The sequence below is a fragment of the Mobula birostris genome, chromosome 20, assembly GCF_030028105.1.
Source record: "Mobula birostris isolate sMobBir1 chromosome 20, sMobBir1.hap1, whole genome shotgun sequence".
Classification (NCBI taxonomy): Eukaryota; Metazoa; Chordata; class Chondrichthyes; order Myliobatiformes; family Myliobatidae; genus Mobula; species Mobula birostris.
This window is the reverse complement of record NC_092389.1, coordinates 61,660,212-61,683,156: the sequence shown is the minus strand read 5'-3', so window position 1 is coordinate 61,683,156 and position 22,945 is coordinate 61,660,212. Positions and strand designations below refer to the sequence as shown.

Genomic DNA, 22,945 nt, shown 5'->3' with positions numbered 1-22,945 from the left:
CAGAGGGAGGGAACTGGAGGTCCATGAGCCAGTCCTCATCGGGGATCAAAGGTGGACAGGGTCACCAATCTCAAACCTTTGTAATCACCTTCAAGGCTCTTCATCTCATGTTATTAATATGCATTATTATTATTATTATATTTATTTATTTATTTTCTTTTGTATTTGCATAGTTTGTGTTTTTTTGCATATGATTTCCTTTTTCTTTTGTCTGTCCTGTTGAGTACAGTTTTTAATGTTGGCACGTGGCCAAGTGGTTAAGGCTTTCGTCTAGTGATCTGAAGGTCGCTCGTCGAGCCTTGGCTGAGGCAGCGTGTTGTGTCGTCGAGCAAGGCACTTAACCACACATTTGCTCTGCGACGACACCGGTGCCAAGCTGTATGGGTCCTAGTGCCCTTCCCTTGTACAACATCGGTGGCGAGCAGAGGGGAGACTTGAAGCATGGGCAACTGCCGGTCTTCCATACAACCTTGCCCAGGCCTGCGCCCTGGAAACCTTCCAAGGCGCAAATCCATGGTCTCGCGAGACTAGCGGATGCCTGTTTGTGAATTCTATTATGGTTCTTTGCTTTACTGAGCTTGCCCACAGAAAAACGAATCTCGGGATTCCAGCAGAAGTGGTTCAGGCAGGTTCGATGTTGTCGTTTAAAGTTAAATTGGATAGAAATATGGACAGGAAAGGAACGGGGGGTTATGGGCCGAGTGCAGGTTGGTGGGACTAGGTGAGAGTAAGAGTTCGGCACGGACTAGAAGGGCGGACATGGCCTGTTTCCATGCTGAAATTGTTATACGGTTATATGAGCGGTTGGTCATGACGAGAATTAACTCCTGCCTGTGCATGGACCTGGACCCACTGCAATTTGCCGATCGCCACAATCTGTCCACAGCAGATGCAATCTCACTGTCTCTCCACTCAGCCTTAGATCAGCAGGACAATAGCAATACACAAGTCAGGCTGCTGATTACAGCTCAGCGTTCAACACAATCAGACCCTCAATTGTAATCAACACGCTCCAAACCCTGGGCCTCTGTACCTCCTTCTGCAACTGAATCCTCACCAGGAGACCACAGTCTGTGTGGATCAGAAATAACATCTCCCCCTTGCTGACAATCGACACTGACACACCTCAACGATGCGTGCTCAGCCCACTGCTCTGCTCTCTCCACACCCTCGTCTGTGTGTATAGACACATATATAACCTTGACCTCAACATCATTAAGACAAAGGAATTGATTGTGGATTCAGAAAGGGGAAGTCGAGGAACACACACCAGTCCTCATCGTGGGATCAGAAGTGAAAAGGGTGAGCAGTTTCCATTTCCTGCTTGTCAACATCTCTGAGGAACTATCCTGGGCCCAACATATTGATGCAGTTACAATGAAGGCACAACATCGGCTATATTTCATTCGGAGATTGAGGGGAATCGGTCTGTCACTAAAGACACTTGCAAATGTCTACAGATGTACTGTGGAGAGCATTCTAACTGGTTTTGTCACTGTCTGATGTGGAGAGGCCACTGCACAGGATCGGAAAAAGCTGCAGAAAGTTGTAAACTCAGCCAGCTCCTTCATGGACACTGGACTCCACAGCATCCAGGACACAGTCAAAAGATGATGCCACAAAAAGGTGGCGTCCATCATTAAGCCCCCATCACCCAGGACAGGCCGTCTTCTCATTGATAACATCAAGGAGGATGTACAGGACCCTGGAGACACACTCAACGTTTCAGGAACAGCATCTTCCCCTCTGCCATCAGATTTCTAAATGGACAATGAACTCCAGAACACTTCCTCAGTATTTTCCCTCGCTTTTTGCAGTGCTCTTCAAATTTAATTTTATACATACTGATTGTAATTTGTAGTTTTTATCGCTAGATATTGCAATGTACTGCTGTCACAAAACAACAAATTTCACCACATATGCCAGTGATATGAAACCTGATTCTGATACACAAACACACACAGCTGGGCTCAGACACACAACACTTCCACATTCCTCCCATTGTGACTCCCTGCTTGCTCCGTGGCCCCTGGTATGAAGCTCAAACTGTTGCAACACCTGCCCTTTAAATTCATGTCTGAGGCTGTATTATATCTGTTCACTGTTTGAGATCGATATTAAATGACAAGCATTGAATGGGAAGGAGGGTTTGAATACAAGAATAAAGATTTCCTCTGAAGGTATATGGGGTCCTGGTGAGAGCGTACGTGGAACACTGTGCACAGGTCTGGTCTCCCTCCCAGAGTCAGCCTGTGGGATGAAGGAAATGAGTGAAGATTTCCCAGCTTGATAAGGGAGGTGAGGTAGTGTCCTCAGAAATAGTATACTGACTAGTCCTGTCTCAAAATTAGAGAACTAAGGCCTGTATTGTGCTATAGGTTTTCTATGTTTTTATGTTTTTAAACACTCGATTTCCATACATTCCACATGTTTCCATACATTCCACACTTTTACATAAAGGAGATGTTGTTGATATTGGCCTACAACAAGGAGGATCAGACGGGGAGCTCCAGGTTTTAGAATGGGCACTACTACAACCATTTTCCATGAGGAAAGTCGATGGCCAAACCTCAAAATACGATTCAAAATGTTAATATTTTCCAAAAAGGAAATTTGATACATACCTGTTGAATCAAGAATTTCTTCTACAAGTTCCTGATACATTTTGTTCCCATTCACAACTCTCTACTCTGCCCTTTTCCTTATAAAACTGGCAACCCCACCCCTCTGCCAACTAACCTGTCAAGCCGAACGACAATATAATCCTACACAGGAATAAAAACTTAAAATGTGCAGGTTTCCTGAATAGATATAACATTGGAAAACTTTGACAAATGAGAAGAAAACTTCTTAAAGTCGTGACCACTATAAATCAGAGTTCTCGCATTTCATTGCAATATTTTAATCCTGTTATGTATGTTCACAAGTAGACTGGGATAGAGACACCCCACCCAACAAATCTTCATTTTTAAAGCCTCCAACAAAACACCAGTTACACCAAGATACCTTTCTGCAGCTTTCACAATAATTTTAATTTACTCAGTAGGATGGGATGCCTGAGCAGTACAATTCACCACATCATTTATAAACATCACAAACTTCATTTTATCCGGCAGTGAAGTATCTTTGGTGGGAGAACTGTGATGCTGGCATATCCACTGACGTCACAGTCTGTGCTCTGACTGGGAACACTTTATCCAGTTTACCTGCTCTGCTTGCTGTACTTGTCCATAACAGGCCCTTCTGCTCCTTGTGTTGTTCTGAACCAACTGAACCGGACATTTCATGCCTTACTAAACCAATCCCTCTGCCTACACAAGGAACACATCCCTGTATTCTCCACACATTCAGGTGGTATCTAATAGACTCCATCACATCTGCCTCCACCACCACCCCTGACATTCATTCCAGACACCTGTCACTATGAGTATAAAAAACAGAACTTGAAACACAAATCTCCCTTACAATTCTGAGTCAGGTTTTTAACATCTTTTATAACTGTTTTTTTAAGCAGCAGCTGTGCCGAGAAAAGATGCAAAATTACACTAAATTACAAAATTCATAAATAGTGCAAAAAGGACCAATGAGGTAGTTTTTTTCTCTTTTCTCCTGAAGTGCATGCCCTCAGGTATTAGACATTTCCTCCATAGAGATCAAAATACGGGTTGTCCACTCTGTCTGTGCTTCTCACGTTCCTGTAAACGTCTGTCAGACCTCCCTCAGCCTCAGCCGCTCCAGAGAAACTAGATCCCGAGATTGTCCATTCTCACTTTATCCAGGCAGCATCCTGTTTAGCCTCTTCCACTCACCATCCAAAACCTCCGCATTATTCCTACATTAGAATGCAATTCTCCAGATACAACATTACTGCCTGACACTGGAACCAGTATCTGGAGTTGTGAACTCGGATTCCAACTTCCCTCAGTAGATCAATACTGTCCAATCCCGCCCCATGAATATAACCGCAAGGGGGTAATGCTGAGCCTTTATAACACTCTAGTCAGACCACACTTGGAGTATTGTCAATAGTGTTGGGCTCCATATCTCAGAAAGGATCGGTCGTCATTGGAGAGAGTCCAAAAGAGGTTCAAAAGGATGATTTTGGGAATGAAGTGGTTAACATATGAAGAGCATTTGGCAACTTTGAGCATGTACACCCTGGAATTCTGAAGAATGCAGAGGGGATCTCATTGAAACCTGTTGAATGATGAAAGGACCAGATAAGGTGGATGTGGAGAGGATGTTTCCGATGGTGGGGCTATCAAAATCCAGAGGGCACAGCCACAAAAAATGAGGGTTCACCTTTTCAAACAGAAGTAAGTTTATAGTTTTTTATTAGACAGGGAGTATTGGATCTGTGGAATGCTCTGCACAGACTGCGGTAGAGGCCAAGTCTGTGGGTATATTTAAGGCAGAAGTTGATTGTTTCCTGATCGGTCAGGGCATCAAAGGATATGGTGAGAGGTCAGGTGTATGGAATTGAGTGTGATCCGGGATCAGCCATGACAGAAAGGCAGCAGACTCGATGGGGTGAATGGCTTAATTCTGCTCCAATTACTTATGGTCTTATGGACACAAACCCCCTTAATCATGATGAATCTCCTCTGCAGTCTTCCAGCACTAAACATCCTTTGTATGGAAAGCTAAGAAGAACTGAATACAACTTTTCAAGAACTTTGGCAAGTCAGGCACCATCTATTGGGGGGAATGGAGTCGATGTTTGGGACAGAACCTCTCTCTTACAGCACTGACACAGACCTTTCGGCCCAACCTTTCCATGCTGTACTGCGGTACACTTAAACAAATCCCTCTGCCTGTCTTTGACACAGAACATAGAAATCTACAGCACATTACAGGCCCTTCAGCCCACAATGTTGTGTCGACCATGTAACCTACTCTAGAAACTGCCTAGGAGTTCCCTATCGTATAGCCGTCAATTTTTCTAAGCTCCATGTGCCTATCTAAAAGTCTCTTACAATACCCTATTGTAACTGCATCTACCACCATTGTTGGCAGTGCAGTATGACTTGGATAGTTTAGGTGAGCGGGAAAATTCATGGCAGATGCAATTTAATGCGGATAAATGTGAGGTTATCCGCTTTGGTGGCAAAAACAGGAAAACAGATTATTATCTGAATGGTGGCCGATTAGGAAAAGGGGAGGTGCAACGAGACCTGGGTGTGATTATACACCAGTCATTGAAAGTGGGCATGCAGGTACAGCAGGCGGTGAAAAAGGCAAATGGTATGCTGGCATTTATAGCGAGAGGATTCGAGTACAGGAGCAGGAAGGTACTACTGCAGTTGTACAAGGCCTTGGTGAGACCACACCTGGAGTATTGTGTTCAGTTTTGGTCCCCTAATCTGAGGAAAGACATCCTTGCCATAGAGGGAGTACAAAGAAGGTTCACCAGATTGATTCCTGGGATGGCAGGACTTTTATATGATGAAAGACTGGATCGACTAGGCTTATACTCATTGAAATTTAGAAGATTGATGGGGGATCTTATTAAAACATATAAAATCCTAATGGGATTGGACAGGCTAGATGCAGGAAGATTGTTCCCGATGTTGGGGAAGTACAGAACGGGGGGGGGGGGTCACAGTTTGAGGATAAAGGGGAAGCCTTTTAGGACCGAGATTGGGAAAAACTTCTTCACACAGAGAGTGGTGAATCTGTGGAATTCTCTGCCACAGGAAGCAGTTGAGGCCAGTTCATTGGCTATATTTAAGAGGGAGTTAGATATGGCCCTTGTGGCTAAAGGGATCAGGGGTATGGAGAGAAGGCAGGTACAGGGTTCTGAGTTGGATGATCAGCCATGATCATACTGAATGGCGGTGCAGGCTTGAAGGGCCGAATGGCCTACTGTACCTATTTTCTATGTTTTTCTATGTTTCTATTCCAGACACCATCCACACTCTGTGTGAAAAACTTAACCCCTGACATCCCCCTTGTACCGACTTCCAAGCACCTGAAAACTATGTCCCCTCCTGTTAGTCATTTCGCTCCCTCTTTCATATCCACATTCCTTTTGTAGTGAGGTGACCAGAGTTGAACACAGTACTGCAAGTGCGGACTAAATGTCTCCTAATATAGCTTCACCATTCCCTCACAGCTCTTGAACTCAGTCCCACGGTTGATGAATCCATCACACCAGACGCCTTCTTAACAACACTGCCAACCTGTACAGCAGCTTTGAGTGTCGTATGGACACGGACCCCAAGATCTCTCTGACCCTCCACACTGCCAAGAGTCTTACCATTAATGTTATATTCTGTGTTCAAAACTGACCTGTCAAACTGATCCGCTTCACACGTATCTGGGTTGAACTCCATCTGCCACTTCTCAGCCCAGTTCTGCATCCTATCTATTTTCCGCTGTAATCTCTAACAACCCTCCAGACTCTCCACAACACCCCCAACTTTTGTGTCATCAAGTCAAGTCGCTTTTATTGTCATTTCGACCATAAACTGCTGGTACAGTACACAGTAAAAACAAAACCATGCTCCTCCAGGACCCTGGTGCTACATGAAACAACACAAAACTACACTAGACTGTGTGAGACAGCACAAGGCTACACTAGACTACGTAAAACAACATAAAAACTGCACTAGACTACAGCCCTGCACAGCACTACATAAAGTGCACAAAACAGTGCAGGGCAGTACAATAATTAATAAACAAGACAATAAGCACAGTAGAGGACAAATTACAATATAATAATAAATGATGTAGATGTCAGTCCAGACTCTGGGTATTGAGCAGTCTGATGGCTTGGGGGAAGAAACTGTTGCACAGTCTGGTCGTGAGAGCCCGAATGCTTCGGTACCTTTTGCCAGATGGCAGGACGGAGAAGAGTTTGTGTGAGGGGTGCAATAGACAATAGGTGCAGGAGTCGGCCCTTCGGCCCTTCGAGCCAGCACTACCATTCACTGTGATCATGGCTGATCATCCACAATCAGTACCCCATTCCTGTCTTCTCCCCATATTCATTGACTCCGCTATCATTAAGAGCTCTATCTAACTCTTTCTTGAAAGCATCCAGAGAATTGGCCTCCATTGTCTTCTGAGGCAGAGCATTCCACAGATCCACAGCTCTCTGGGTGAAAATATTTTTCCTCAACCCCGTTCTAAATGGTCTACCCCTTATTCTTAAACTGTGGCCCTGTTCTGTACTCCCCAACATTGGGAACATGTTTCCTGCCTCCAGTGTGTCCAATCCCTTAATAATCTTATATGTTTCAATCAGATCCCCTCTCATCCTTCTAAATTCTAGTGTATACAAGCCCAGTTGCTCCAATCTTTCAACATATGACAGTCCCGCCATACCGGGAATTAACCTTGTGAACCTACGCTGCACTCCCTCAGCAGCAAAAATGTACTTCCTCAAATTTGGAGACTAAAACTGCACACAATACTCCAGGTGTAGTCTCACCGGGGCCCTGTACAACTGCAGAAGGACCTCTTTGCTCCTATACTCAATTCCCCTTGTTATGAAGGCCAACATGCCATTAGCTTTCTTCACTGCCTGCTGTCCTGCATGCTTACTTTCAGTGACTGATGTACAGGAACACCCAGATCTTGTTGTACTTCCCCTTTTCCGAACTTGACAACATTCAGAGCATAATCTGCCTTCCTGTTCTTGCCACCAAAGTGGATAATCTCAAATTTATCCGCATTAAACTGCATCAGCCACGCATCTGCCCACTCACCCAACCAGTCCAAGTCACACGGCATTCTCATAACATCCTCCTCACATTTCACACTGCCACTCAGCTTTGTGTCATCTGCAAAGTTGCTAATGTTACTTATAATCCCTTCATCTAAACCATTAATGTATATTGTAAATAGCTGCGGTCCCAGCACCGAGCTTTGCGGTACCCCACCAGTCACTGCCTGCCATTCTGAAAAGGACCAGTTAATCCCTACTCTTTGTTTCCTGTCTGCCAACCAATTTTCTATCCATGTCAGTACCCTACCCCCAATACAATGTGCTTTAATTTTGCCCACTAATCTCCTACGTGGGACCTTATCAAAGGCTTTCTGAAAGTCCAGGTACACTACATCTACTGGCTCTCCCTTGTCCATTTTCATAGCTACACCCTCAAAAAATTCCAGAAGATTAGTCAAGTGTGATTTCCCCTTTGTAAATCCATGCTGACTCAGACCAATCCTGTTACTGCTATCCAAATATGCTGCTATTTCATCTTTTATAATTGACTCCAGCATCTTCCCCACCACTGATGTCAGATTAGCTGGTCTATAATTCCGATTTCTGTCTCCCTCCTTTCTTAAAAAGTGCGATAACATTAGCTACCCTCCAATCCACAGGAACTGATCCTGAATCTATAGGACATTGGAAAATGATTACCAATGCGTCCACGATTTCTAGAGCCACCTCCTTAAGTACTCTGGGATGCAGACCATCGATTCTGGGGATTTATCACCCTTCAGTCCCATCAGTCTATCCAACACCATTTTCTGCCTAATGTGAATTTCCTTCAGTTCCTCCGTTACCTTAGGTCTTCCGGCCACTATTACATCTGGGAGATTGTGTCTTCCCCAGTGAAGACAGATCCAAAGTATCTGTTCAACTCGTCTGCCATTTCTTTATTTCCATAATAAATTCACCCGTTTCTGTCTTCAAGGGCCCAACTTTGGTCTTAATTAATGTTTTCCTCTTCACATATCTAAAAAGCTTTTACTATCCTCCTTTATATTCTTGGCTTGCTTACCTAATCTTTTCTCCCCGTTTTGCCTTTTTAGGTATCTTCTGTTGCTCTTTAAAAGTTTCCCAATCCTCTGGCTTCCCGCTCATCTTTGCTATGTTATACTTCTCTTTTATTTGTATACTGTCCTTTACTTCCCTTGTCAGCCACCGACGCCCCTTACTCCCCTTCGGATCTTTCTTCCTCTTTGAATGAACTGACCCTGCACCTTCTGTATTATTGCCAGAAATACCTGCCACTGGTGCGTGGGGCCCTTCACAATACTGTTAGCTTTGCGGGGCAGCGTGTGGTGTAAATGTCTGTAATCAGCGGGGCCTTCTGGGAGTTGTAGTCATAACCCTCGTCTCCTCGCTTCCTCCCTGCAAAGACATTTTTCCTCACCTGCCACAACTTTTGCCGGAACGGAGTGACTGAGGCGACGAAGGAGAACCGCGCCCGTCCTTGTGGACGCCGAGTCCGGCGACCATCGACAGCAGCGACTCGCTGAACTTCGCCATGGCCATGGAGCGGAAGAGGAGGGGCCGAACATGGGGCAGATTTCCACCAGCCTATCGTAGCGCAGACCCACCACTAACCCCTGCTGTCAGTGGCTATATTGCCTGTCGGTCAAATCAGAACTCAGACGGTGATTAGTTAATATGAACGTCAGTCAGCCTCCTGTCCTGACGAGCTTGAGTTTGGATTTACTATATATCGCGGACAGGCAGCCGATATATTTGAATGAGTTTGGTAAAGCAAATTGGGAGAAATGTAAGTTTTTATGTGATGATGCATCAGTCTCCGAGTAACACTATTAATAATAGAAGGGCACAGGCCGTGATGAGGAAGGCGGTGATTTACTGGAATTATATTGAGATAATATTTGAAGGGATATTAAACTTGGAGATGTTTGCGATGTGGTTAAGGAAATGGGGGGATTTGAAATGATCATATTATTCCAGTGTTGATTAATGAGGGCAAAATGATTGTGACTGAAACAGGGGAGGTTGTGTTACTGGCTGGGTCATTTGCTGTCATTCAAAATCAAGACCATTTAAGTGAAGAAGTTAAACAATGTAGGGATATGTTTTTCAGTGAATAAATACCCTGATGTGTTGGAACCCAGTCATAGTATCACTGATGTAGAGTTTTCTTTGCAGAAATTTAAGAAATCTATTATTAATTCAGGTCAGGCACCCCAGGGAAGTGTGATATATGTAATTGTAATTCTCTCTCGTGAAAATATTAAATTTTTGAATTGTGTTTGGAGATCAGGCCATCTTCTTCCCTCATGCAATATGGCAGCAGTTGTGCCTGTTCTGAAACCTGGGAGATCCCCATCTGATCCTTCTCGTTTTGGGCCTATATCGTTAATGTCTCATTCATGTAAACTGATGGAATGTATGGTAATCGAGTGCTTGAGTTATATTTTGGAAAAGAGAGGTGATATAGCATTTTATCAGAGTGGATCTTGGAAGGGCAGAATAACATTAGATTCAGTTTTAGATTTGGAAGATGATATTAGGAAAGCACAGTTAAATAAAGATGTTGTAATAGCAGTATTATTTGCTATTGTTACCACATATGATATGTTATGGACGGAAGGACTTTTGATCAAATTTTGGAGATTAGGAATGAGTGTAGATTGCATAATTTATCTGAGTTTTTTATTTGGACGGACTGTGCAGGAATGGGTGGGCACATGATATGAAATTATATGATTAAATTCTTGAGGAATGGTCTGTCATAAGTTTTCCAGACATGCGGATGGATAATAAACTGACATGGAAACACCCTATCAGTAAAATAATTTATATGTGTGGCTATTCTAGGGTGCAACAGGAAAATCTTTGTTGATTTTCTATATTTGTTTAATTCAATCTGTTCTTGATACTGGCTGTGTGGCTTAAGGATCAGCTTCATCTTCAACTTTATTCTGTTTGGGTGTGATACCAGCACAGGCTTTAAGATTGTGTTGTGGTGCAGTAAGGTCGTCTCCTGTTTCGGCTTTACTGGTTGAAATAGGATAATTGCCCTCACAATGACAGAGGGTGAAGTTGCTGTTAACATACTGGATTAATTTGAGGGGTAAAGAAATATCATCATGTTAAAGGTGTGATAGAGGACTGTTGGGAACATCACAAGAAGAATGTTTTTAGTTCTGGGTGGCTGGGTTCTTATCAAGCTGGGAATATGGGTGTATTGGATGATACAACATCTCCCACTGTAGCTTTCTCTGTAGCACCACCTTGTTTTTCCAATGACTTCAGTTGATTTTAGGTAACACAATAGGATTATGTTCTGCCTGAGAGTCTGCTGGTTCATCGGTATATTAATGAAAGTTGTTATCATACGGAAACCATTTTTACAGATGGATGAAATGATAATTTAACTGGGAATGTTGGTGTGGCTGTTTTCTTTCTTTGTGTCTGAATTGCAGGTAATGATAAAGAAATGACTTACCAGCCACTAATCAGTACATGATGCATAATTCATTGTCATCCTTTTAGGCTTACAGTGGGTGGAAGAAATTGGTCCATGCTAATTTGTAATTTCTTCAGAATCCTTTTCGGTTTTGATAAGACTTAAAACAGGTTATTCTAGCAGTAGGTCAGATTTGCTGTTAGAAACTCATCAAACAGTATTTCATATACAAGGTTTGGTTCATATGTCTACACATTATGGATCCTGCACAGCGCACTGTTGAGGGAAATGATCAGGCTGACTGTTTAGCAAAAACACCTGTTAAAAGTTCAGCTGTGGAAATCAACCTTCCACTTAGCAAATCAGAAGCTAAGGGTTAAGAATTAGTGGCTTATGGCAAGACTTGTAAGATAATGGACACAAGGACAGACACCTTTACAGAATACATAAACCTGTTGGGTTTATAGAAGAAGGCCTGAAAACAAGAAGGGGGAAGGAATTATATTGACAGAACTTGGAATTGTCCACACTATGCTTAATTATACCTTGTATCTAATTGGAAAACTTCATTCTGTGTCATGTACATTTTGACATTATGAAACTGTTAAACACATACTATTTCAGTGTGAAGCATATCAGGCTGAAAAATCAATTGCAGTCTCAGTATGAACTTTGGGGGCCAGATGGGAGTGACTTTAAGCTAATTCACAGCATTTACTGGGAAAAGGCATGTAATAATGGTAATGTCACAATTGTAATGAGGGATTTCAATATGCAAGGGGATTGGGAAAATCAGGTTGGTGTCAGATCACAAGAGAGGGAATTTGTTGAATGCCTACGAGATGGCTTTTCAGAGCAGCTTGTGCTTGGGCCGACTTGGGGAAAGGTCACCCTTCATTGGGTGTTGTACAATAACCCTGACCTTATTCAGGAGCTTAAAGTAAAGGAACCCGTCAGAGGCAGTGATCATAATATAATTGAATTCATACTGCAATTTCATAGGGAGAAGCTTAAGTCACATGTATCAGTCTCACAATGGAATAAAGGGAATTACAGAGGCATGAGAGAGGTGAATTGGAGGAGGATACTGGTGGGAGGACGGTGAGCAGAGGTGGCTGAAGCATCTGGGAATAGCTCACAAGGTGCAGGATAGACATGTCTCACAGAAGAAGTTCTCAAGTGGCAGGGGTAGGCACCCGTGGCTGACAAGGGAAGTTAGGGACTGCTTAAAACCTGAGGAAATGTCATATAAGGTAGCACAAGTGAGTGGGATGCTGGATTATTGGATTCTTTGAAAATCCAAAAAAAGGCAACTAACAAGCAATAAGAACGTTAAAGATGAAATATGAGGCAAATGAGCCAATAATAAAATAAAGCTGGACACTCAGAGTTTTTTTTCCCAGTTAAATAAGGAGTGAAACGGAGACGAGAGTTGCCATTGGACGACTGGAAAATGATGCTGATGGGGGACGAAGAAATGGCAGATGAACTTAATGAATACTTTGCAACAATCTTCACTGTGGAAGACACAACAGGATTGAGTGACTTTGCTGTTACAAAGGAAAAAGTGCTGATCAAACTCAAAGGTCTTAAGGTGGATGAGTCATCTGGACCAGATGGACTACATCCCAGAGTCCTGAGGGATGTTGAAGAGATAATGGATGCATTGGTCACGATCTTTCAAGAATCACTGGATTCTGGCATGGTCCTGTAGGACTGGAAAATAGAAAATTGCACTCTTTAAGAAGGGAGAAAGGCAAAAGAAAGGAAATTATAGGCCAGTTAGCCTGACCTCAGTGGTAGAGAAAGTATCGTAGCCTTTTATCGAAGTTGGGTTTTCAAGGTGTTTGGAGAATAATGATAAAATAAGTCAATGTCAGCATGATTTCTGTGAAAGAAAACCGTGCCTAACAAACCTTTAGAGGTCTTTGAGGAAGTGAAAAGGAGGGTGGACAAATGAGAGGCAGTGGATATCATTTACTTGGATTTTCAGAAGGTCTTTGATAAGGTAGCACACACGAGGCTGCTGAACACTATAAAATCCTATGGCATTACAGGAAAGATACTGGCATGGACAGAGGAATGCCTGACAGGCAGGAGGCAGCGAGTGGGAATAAATAGGGCTTTTTCAGGTTGGCTGCCAGTGACTGGTGGTGTTCCTCAGGGGTCAGTGTTGGGACTGCTACATTGTTTGTCAGTGATTTAGATAATGTAATTGATGGCTTTGTTGCAAAGTTTGTGGATGATGCAAAGAAAGGTGCAGGGGTAGGTAGTGCTGAGGAAGCAATACGATTACAGCAGGACTTGGACAAATTGGAAGAAGTGTTAAAAACATGGCAGATTGAATACAGTGTTGGGAAATATATGATCATGCATTTTGATCCAAGGAATAATATTACTCAGTATTATTTTACTGGACAGAAAATTCACAGGTGCCCGGGGCTTAGGAGTGCTCCTGCAAGAGTCCCAGAAGGTTATTTCGCATTTTCAGTCTGTGATAAAGAAGGGAAATGCAATGCTGGCTTTTCTTTGAAGGAGAATAGAATATTTAAGCAAGGAAATAATGCTGAGCCTTTATAAGACAAAAGTTAGGCCGTACTTGGAGTTTAATCAACGTTTTGGGTCCCATATCTCAGAAAGGAAAGGGGAGTCTCATTGAAACCTACCGAGTGTTGAACGGACTAGATAGAGTGGATGTGGAGAGGTTGTTTCATGTGGTGGGGATACCCAGACTAGAGGACACAGTCTCAACATTGAGGGGAGACCTTTTGAACAGAGGTCAGGAGGAATATTTTTAGCCAGAGAGTAGTGACCCTGTGGAATACTCTATCACAGACTGCGGTGGAGGCCAAGGCTGTGGGTATATTTAAGGCGGAGGTTGATCATTTCCTGATCGATCAGGCCATCAAAATACATGGAGAGAAGGCAGGAGTATGGGGTTGAGTGGGATCCGGGATCAGCCATGATGGGATCAGCCATGATGGAATGGCGGGGCGGAGTCGATGGGCTGAACGGCCTAATTCTGCTCCTGTGTGTTATGGTCTGACCAAGATTCACCCTGACCCCCCCTCTCCCAGTCAGCACCGCCCCCACTTGTCCCATTTAACCTGTCTCAGTGCGGGTGGACTTTAGGACCCGGGGGAGCTCAGGACCCGCCGCCCCGCGGCTGCTGCTGAATCCGCGGTGTTTCTGTTCTGTTGTTGGATGTGGTGAACGAGTTAAAATTAACGGATCGATAATTCTCATCTCGTGTTTATTTCACTCTCCGCACATTTATATTTACAGGGACTTTACTCCTGACGCCGGCCCCGGGACCCGACCCATTTACAGACCCGGAGCGGAACCGGAGCAGATTCTCAGCCACTGGTTTACATTCCGAGGCCAGAAGAGAGGATAAAGTTTCCCCGTGAATTTACTCCCAGTGAAGGTGTGGAGATGGGACTTGGTCCCCGCGTTGTAAAATGAAACTGTCCCGGACTGGTAACTGAAATAAACTCCCACCCTCCCGGGGATGGGACCGGCAGAGAGACGGGGCCCGGGGGAGATGATCACGTCACAATCCCGATGTAACACGTCATCAACCCGCCCGATGACCCAGAATCCGGTCTCCGGACTCACTCTGATCCATCCCTTCCTCTGCACAGACTCTGCGGCGACTCCCAGACCCCAGACCCGATTCCCCGTCACCTCCACCTCCCAGTAATGTCTCCCCGATGTGAATCCCTCCGATCCCAGCACACAAGCCCAGAATGTGAATCTCTTCCCGGTGTCAGGGAGATTCCTCCGGGTCCGGGTCAGTCTCACACTCTTCCGATCCTCAGACACCTCGAGCCACGGATTCGCCGTTTCCACATCCAGGGTGACAGAGACTGGGGGGAGAAGCAGAGAATTAGAGAGTCCCCGGGGATCGGGGAGAGACTCGGGCAGCGCGGCCCCGGGGATCGGGGGGAGACTCGGGCAGCGCCGCCCCGGGGATCGGGGGGAGACTCGGGCAGCGCGACCCCGGGGATCAGGGGAAAGGCCGCTAGGCCTCAGGCGCGGTCGGGTGGCCGACACGAACCTTTCCCGTGGTTTGACCCACCGAAAGTGGATGGACAACCAATGTCTCCCCAAGGACTTTCTGCTGGACGGAGAGCAGAGATTTCCCGATCAAATATACACAAAATGCTGGAGGAACCGAGCGGGTCAGGCAGGAGGTGTGGAGAGAGATGGACAGACTACGTTTCAGGTGGACATCTTCCCTCAAGGATAGAAATAGACAGCAGAAACGATTGCGGGAAAGGGGTGGATTAAGATGGGAAAGAGGTGAGTGAATAGATTTAAACTGGAGGTCACGGAGTCCCATCGGCCCAACTTGTTTGTGCTGACCAACTTGCTCGAGTGAGCTAGTCCCATTTGCCCATTATTCTTTTCACCTTTTCTTATCCACGGCCCTGCCAGGATGTGTTGTAAAACATTCTCCCTGTACCCATCTCTACAGTTGATCAAGGGCCCGGTGTAAACAGAGATAACCCTCTTCCCTGTCCATTGTACCATGAATTTTAGTGCCATTAACAAACCTACTAACTATGTCACCGACATTATCATCCAAATCATTAATAGGAATGACAAACAACCCCGGCCCCAGCACTGACCTCTGCAGGTCACAGGCCTCCAGTCCTCTGTGTTTAAGAGACACTTGGACAGACACTTCAATAGGCAAGGCACAGAAGGAGACTGACCTAATGCTGGCCAATGCGATGAATGTAGATGGGTAAATAGGTCAGCACAGATGTGATGGGTCGAAGGGCACATTTCTATGCTGTACGGCGATGGTTCTGTGAACTGAATGGATAAGAACCCCCAAACCCCCCTCTCCCTTCGGGTGCTGGGAATTTCAAACAGACGGTGACCCCTGATCCTTGACTCCTCAGACAGGGAAACATCCTCCCTGTATCCTGCCTGTTGACCCCAGAAGAATTTTTTGTTTCCCTGAGATCTCCTCTCTTTCTTCTGAACAGGGAACAGAGAACATAGAACAGTACAGCACAGGAACAGGCCCTTCATCCAATGTTAACATTCATTTGTGAGTGTGAAGCGTGGAGTGGGGGAGTGTGAAGGTTCGAGACAGTAAAGGAGGTGATAATGGGAAACAGCAGCGGAGAGATAAACGGCAGATTGAACCAGAACCAGGTGGGAGAGGGGTGGAAAGCCTGTGGGTGAACTGTGTGTGTAGACGTAACGAGAAGCTGGAGTGGGACAAAGGTGGAGATGAGGATCCCTTTGTCCCCTTTCCCACAACCCCATCACTCGCAGCCCCTCAAGAGGAAAGGGGAGGAATTTTCAGGGACCCTTAAGCAACACATGTCCTGATGAAGTGTTTCAGTCTGAACTGTTGACTGTTTACTCTTTTCCATCGATGCTTCCTGACCTGCTGAGTTCCCCCAGCATTTTGTGTTTTTTGCTCTACTTTAAATATACTTAATTATTTGCCTCCACAGCTGCCTGTGGCAGATTCACTGTCCTGTGGCTGAAGAAATTCCTCCTCATCTCTGTTCTAAATCGACACCCTCTTGTCGAAGGCTGTGCCTTGTGTTCTCGACCCAGCCGCTATAGGAAACATCCTTCCGACATCCACTCTCTCCAGGTAGGTGTCAGTGAGATCAGGCCAAGACCCTTCATCAGGACCTGTGTTGCTTGGATTACCAGCATCTGCAGATTTTCTCATGTTTGATTTTTAAAGCAGAAGTTGATATGTAAACTTCTTGATTAGTCAGGGTGTCAAATGTTAATGGGGAGGAGGCAGGAGAGTAGAGTTGAGAGGGATATAAATCAGCCATTCTTCTGAACTCCCATGAGTACAGGCCCAGAACCATCAAACACTCCTCATATGTTAACTCTTTTATTCCCAAAATCATTCTGGTGAACCTCCTGGATCCTCTCAAATGCCAGCACATCTTTTCCGATATAAGGGACCCAAAACTGCTCACAATACTCCGTGTGGTCTGACCAATGCCTTATAAACACTCAGAATGACATCCTATTCGAATCCTCTCGAAATGAGTGCTAACGTTGAGCTTGCTGAGCTTAACACTGACTCAAACTGCAATTAAACATAAGGGAATCCTGCACAAGGACACCCAAGTCCATTCTGCACCTCTGATTTTTGAATTTTCTCACTGTTTACAAAATCGTCTATGCCTTTATTCCGCCTGCCAAATTGCATGCACGACTTCGCTACTCGATAATCCATCTATCACATCTTTGTCCATTTTCGAATCTGTCTCTGTCCTTCCCCAGACTCTGAGCTTCTGCACCACTATCTTCCCCTTCACCTAACTTCATATCATCTGCAAACTTGGCCACAAAGGCAACAATTCTGTCATCCAAATCATTCTTTGTCTATCTTGGCTTTGTGTTCCTCGAAGAATTCCAGCAGATTTGTCGGGTAAGATTTCCCCTTCAGGGAAGACACGCTGTCTTTGCCCTATTTTATCATGTGCCTCCATGTACCCAAAAGCAGTTCCATTAATACTGGACTCCAGCATCTTTCCAAGCACACCACATCCAGACTAACTCACCTGTAATTTTCTTTCCTCAGCTGCTCTGCCTTCTTAAAGAGTGAAGTGACCTGTGCAATTTTCATTCGTCTTGAATATCCAATTATCTAGTGATCCCTGAAAGATCATTACTAATGCCCCCATATTCTCTTCAGCTAACTCTTTCCGAACACTGGGGTGTAGTCCATCTGGTCCAGGTACCCTCAGACCATCAATCTTCCCACGCACTTTCTCCTCAGTAACATCAACAACACTCAATTCTGTCCCCAGACACTCTCACATTTCTGACATACAGCTGGCATCTTCCACAGTGAGGATTGACACAAAATATTAAATAAGCACTTCGACAATGTATTTTGTCACATGTCTCCTCTCCACTGTCATTTTCCTGGGGTCCAATATCCACTCTTGCCTCTCTTTTACTCTTTAGAGTTTTCTGTCCTCTTGAGTATTGTAGGCAAGCTTTCCCTCATATCTCATTTTCTCTCCTTCGGGCTTTGTAATTGCTTTCTGTTGATTATCAAAATCTCCTCAATACTTCAACATGCTGCTAATTTTTGCTCTATTGTATGCCCTCTCTTTCACTTTTATGCTGTCTTTGACTTCCCTTCTTAAACAAGGTTGCCTCATTCTCCGTGGATAATACTCCTCCGTCTTTGGGATTTACCTATCCAAATTGCCCCCAGAAATTCCAGTCTTTGTTGTTCTGCAATCATCCCTGCTGGTGTCCCCTCCCACTCTACTTTGGTCAGCTCTTCCCTCATGCCTCTGTAACTAACTTTACTCCACTCTAATACCGATACATCTGACTTTATCTCCCTCTCAAACACCAGGGTGAATTCTATCATTTTATGATCACTACTTCCTAAAGATTCTTTTCCCTTAGTCTCCCAAATCATATCTGGTTCACTATACAAATCCCACTCTAGAATTGCCTTTCTCCCATTGGGCTCAACCACAAGCAGTTCAAAAAAGCCATCTTGGGGACTTTCTACAAATTCCCTCTCTTGGGATGCAGCACCAACATGATTTTCCCAATCTACCTCCTTGTTGAAATCCCCCATTCCGACTGTCACATTGCATTTTTTTTTTCCATTTCCTAGTGTAATTTGTATCCCATTTCGACCCTGGTTACTATTTGGAGGCCTGTATATAATTACCATCAGGGTCATTTTACCCTTGCAGTTTTTTAACTCCACCCACAATGACTCAACATATTCCAATCCTATGTCAACTCTCTCTAAGGATTTCATTTCATTTTTTAGAACAGAGCCTCCCCATCCCCTCTGCCTACCTGCCTGTCCTTTGAATACAAGGTGTATCCTTGGATGTTGGGCTTCAACCAGCATCTCCTTTCAGCCACAACTCAGTGACGCCAACAACGTTATACCTGCCAATCTCTACCTGTGCTACAACATCATCTACCTTATTCCGTATACTGGAGCATTCAAATATAACACCTTCAGTCCTGTATTCATCAGCCTATTCGACACTGTCCACATGAACTTAAGCAAGATCTATGATATCAATGATAGACCACAGTTCGGGTATTGTCTGCATGTCCACTTCCTCGAATATAGTGAAACATAGAAACACAGAAAACATAGAGCACAATACAGGCCCTTCGGCCCACAAAGCTGTGTTGAACATGTCCCTACCTTAGAACTACCTAGGCCTTACCCATGATCCTCTATTTTTATAAGCTCCATGTAGCCATTCATGAGTCTCTTAAAAGACCCTGTCGTTTCCACCTGCAGCACCACCACCAGCAGCCCGTTCCGCGCACTCACCATTCTCTGCATAAAAAACATACCTCCGACATCTCTGTATCTCCTTCCAAGCACCTTCAAACTATGCCCTCTCATGCTAGCCATTTCAGTCCTGGGAAAAAGCCTCTGACTGTCCACGCGATCAATGCCTGTCATTATCTTCTACACCTCTATCAGGTCACCTCTCATCCTCCGTCGTTCCAAGGAGAAAAGGCCGAGTTCACTCAACCTATTCTCATAAGGCATACCCCCCTCCAAAAAAAAAACAGGCAACATCCTTGTAAATCTCCTCTGCACCCTTTCTATTGGTTTCCACATCCTTCCTGTAGTTGTAGTGAGGTGACCAGAATTGAGCACAGTACTCCAAGTGGGCTGACCAGGGTCTTATATACGTGCAACATTACCTCTCGGCTCTTAAACTCAATCCCACGATTGATGAAGGCCAGTGCACCGTACGCCTTCTTAACCACAGAGTCAACCCGTGTAGGATGTCATTACACTGGACAGGAAGAATCAGGAGGATGTTACCGGGACTGGGGGGTTTGGATTAAAAGTAGAGAGTGTTTAAGCTTGGGGTATTTCGCTATAGTGTAGGATGTTGATTGTTGATCCCTTATCGAGGTAAATACATTCACAACGGGCTGAGATAAAGTGAGTCTTTTTCTGAGAAATGGGAGTACAGAACCAGAGGGCTCAGATTGAAAGTGAGAGGGGAAGTTTTTATGAGGGATCTGTGGGGCAACATTCCCACAGACAGGTGGGTGGGCAGATGGAATTTGCTGTCAGATGCTGTAGAAACAGGTAAAATTAAAATAGTTTAAGATGAACTTACACAGGTACATAGATAGGAAGTGGTTAGAGGGATATGGGGCAAACACACACAAATGGGACATGCTCAAGAAGACATCTTGGTCTTGCAGATGTATGAAGTGGTTCATGGGTTCAAACCCTCCCAGATCATCCTCCTGAGGAATCTCACCCTGGAGTCTGTCTGTGAACTGTTGATGTGACATCACGTCAGAGGGCAGCTCTCTGCACAGAACAGACTGGGTAAGGACGGCAGGTTTCATTCCTAAGTCAGAACGTGGGCCTATTTCTTTGGCCATGTGTCACACTCAGATATTATGTGTGAGTATGTGTGTGTGTTGATTGTGGTAAATATCAGTGTGTTTGTGCACATTGAAGTATTTCTATGTTACAGTGTGTCATCACATGTCTGGTGTGTGCTGACAATGTGTGACATGTGTGAGTTGTTTAAGCAAATAAATTACCGTGTCTGAAGAGAATAGTTTCTAGGTTACTGAAGGAAATATCAACGTACATTGCTGCGTCTCTGACTACAATCTGCCAATCCTTCCTGTGTATGTGTGTGTCGGGCTGTTTTGCCAGTCTGGTTATGCTGTCTGTGCTTCTCCTGAGATGAAATCCTGAACAATGTCAATGCTGGCTGGGTTGTCCGGGCTCATTCTCACAATGCTTCAATGTTGTGGTCTGATAACCATAAGCTCATAAAATATAGGAGCAGAATTTGGCCATTTGGCCCACTGTGACTGCTCCACCATTCAATCATGGCTGATCCTTTTCATCTCCTCCTCAGCCCCACTCCCCGGCCTTCTCGCCACAACCTCTGATACTGTGTGCAATCTAGAACCTGTCAAGCTCGGCCTTAAATATGCCCAACGACCTGGCCTCCACGGCTGCCTGTGGTAACAAGTTCTGCAAATTCACCACCCTCCGGCTAAAGAAATTTCTCTGCGTCTCTGTTTTTAAATAAGACACCCCTGTATCTTGAGGCTGTGCCCTCTTGTCCCAGACTCCCCCACCATGAGAAACATCCTTCCCACATCTACTCTGTCTTGGCCTTCCAACATTCAAAAGGTTTCAGTGAGATCCCCCATCATCTTTCTAAATTCCCGCAAGTACAGACCCAGAACCATCAAACATTCCTCGTATGATAACCCTTTCATTCCTGGAATCATCCTTGTGAACCTCCTCTGGACCCTCTCCAATGCCAGCACATCTTTTCTCAGATGAGGAGCCCAAAACTGTTCACAATACTCAAGGTGAGGCCTCACCATTGCCTTATAAACCCTCAGCATCACATCCCTGCTCCTGTATACTAAACTCCTGGAACTGAATGCTAACATTTCATTTACCTTCCTCACAACTGACTCAACCTGCAAGTTAACCTTCAGGGTGCTCTGCAGAAGGACCCCCACATCCATCTGCATCTCAGATTTTTGAATTGTCTCCCCATTTTAAATAATCTGCATATTATGTCTACTACCAAAGTGCATGACCATGAATTTCCCAGCATTGTGTATCATTTGCCACTTTCTTGCCCAGTCTCCTCATCCAAGTCCTTTGAAGCCTACCTGTTTCCTCAACACTACCGGCCCCTCCACCAATCTTATTATATGCCAACGCGTCCTATCTTGTCCAGTATCACCAAGTATTCCATAACCTCATACTTAACAATTGACACTAATGTCTTCCCACCCACAGAGGTGAGGCTAACTGGTCTATAACTTCATTTCTGCTGCCTTCCTCATGACTAAGAGTTGGGTGACATTTGTAATTTCCAGTCCTCTGGCACCATACCAGAGTCCAATGATTTTTGAAAGATCATTTCAAATGCCTCCACAATGTCTACCGTTACCTCTTTCAGAACACTAGGGTGCAGTTCATCTGGTCTGAGTGACTTATGTCCCTTTTTGAGCACCTTCTCCCTTGTAACAGTAACTGTACTCACTTCTCTTCCCTCGCACCCTTCAGCACCTGACACAGTGCCAGTGTCTTCCACAGTGAAGACTGATGAAAATACTCATTTAGTTCATCTATCATCTCTTTGTCCCCTGTTATTATATATCCAGCCTTATTTTCTAGTGGTCCTATATCCACTCTCATCTTTATTTTATTTTTTCACAATACTTGAAAATCAATTTGATATTGTTTGTTTGTTTGACCTGCTGCATTCGCCAGCAACTTTGATGTGTGTGCTTGATATTGTTTGCTTACTTGTTTTATAAAGACAGGTGTGTAAAAAGGGCCTGAAGGATCATTGGAGACCCAAGTCACCCCAACAACAAACTGTACCAGTCGCTACCATACAGGAACTGGTATAGCAGCATAAACACCAGAACCAACAGGGTCCGGAGACAGCTTCTTCCACCAGGCTATCAGACTGCTTAACTCGTGCTGAGACAACTGTATTTCGATGTTATATTGACTGGAATGTTATACATATTATTTTTCATAAATTACTATAAACTGCACATTTAGACAGAAGATTTTTCCTGCTCGTTTATAGAAAGGATATAAGTAATAAAGTCAATTCAATTCAATTCCATATTTCATTTTTCCCCTCCCAATCATTTTTTTCAGTTCCTCTCAGTAGGTATTTAAAAGCCTCCCAATTCTCTGTCTTCCTATTAATTTTCACTTTGTTGTATGCCCACTCTTTTTCATTTACATCAGCATTATCAGCCACGATTGTACTATTTTG

General features: G+C 44.4%; 2 protein-coding genes and 1 long non-coding RNA gene across 7 annotated transcripts in view; 2 read left to right on the top strand and 1 right to left on the bottom strand.

Moving 5' to 3' along the window:
- Nucleotides 1–22,945, top strand: part of LOC140185028 (uncharacterized) — a 346,977-nt gene that overhangs the window by 231,032 nt on the left and 93,000 nt on the right. The window lies entirely within an intron of this gene.
- Nucleotides 1–22,945, bottom strand: part of LOC140185300 (zinc-binding protein A33-like) — a 36,193-nt gene that overhangs the window by 4,953 nt on the left and 8,295 nt on the right. For all 3 annotated transcript variants that reach the window (XM_072238689.1, XM_072238686.1, XM_072238688.1), the window contains one exon: nucleotides 9,111–15,001. In XM_072238689.1, the coding sequence (XP_072094790.1) occupies nucleotides 14,457–15,001 (545 nt within the window). In that variant the 3' untranslated portion in view covers nucleotides 9,111–14,456. The remainder of the gene's footprint in view (nucleotides 1–9,110; nucleotides 15,002–22,945) is intronic.
- Nucleotides 14,411–22,791, top strand: LOC140185390 (uncharacterized). Of its 3 annotated transcripts, none has more exons than XR_011882578.1 (4): nucleotides 14,411–14,559; nucleotides 16,613–16,758; nucleotides 20,361–20,490; nucleotides 22,472–22,791. It is a non-coding gene; the product is annotated as an uncharacterized lncRNA (long non-coding RNA). The 3 variants fall into 3 exon arrangements; XR_011882579.1 differs by lacking the exon at nucleotides 14,411–14,559 and adding an exon at nucleotides 14,751–15,437; XR_011882577.1 differs by lacking the exon at nucleotides 14,411–14,559 and having other exon boundaries at nucleotides 15,853–16,758.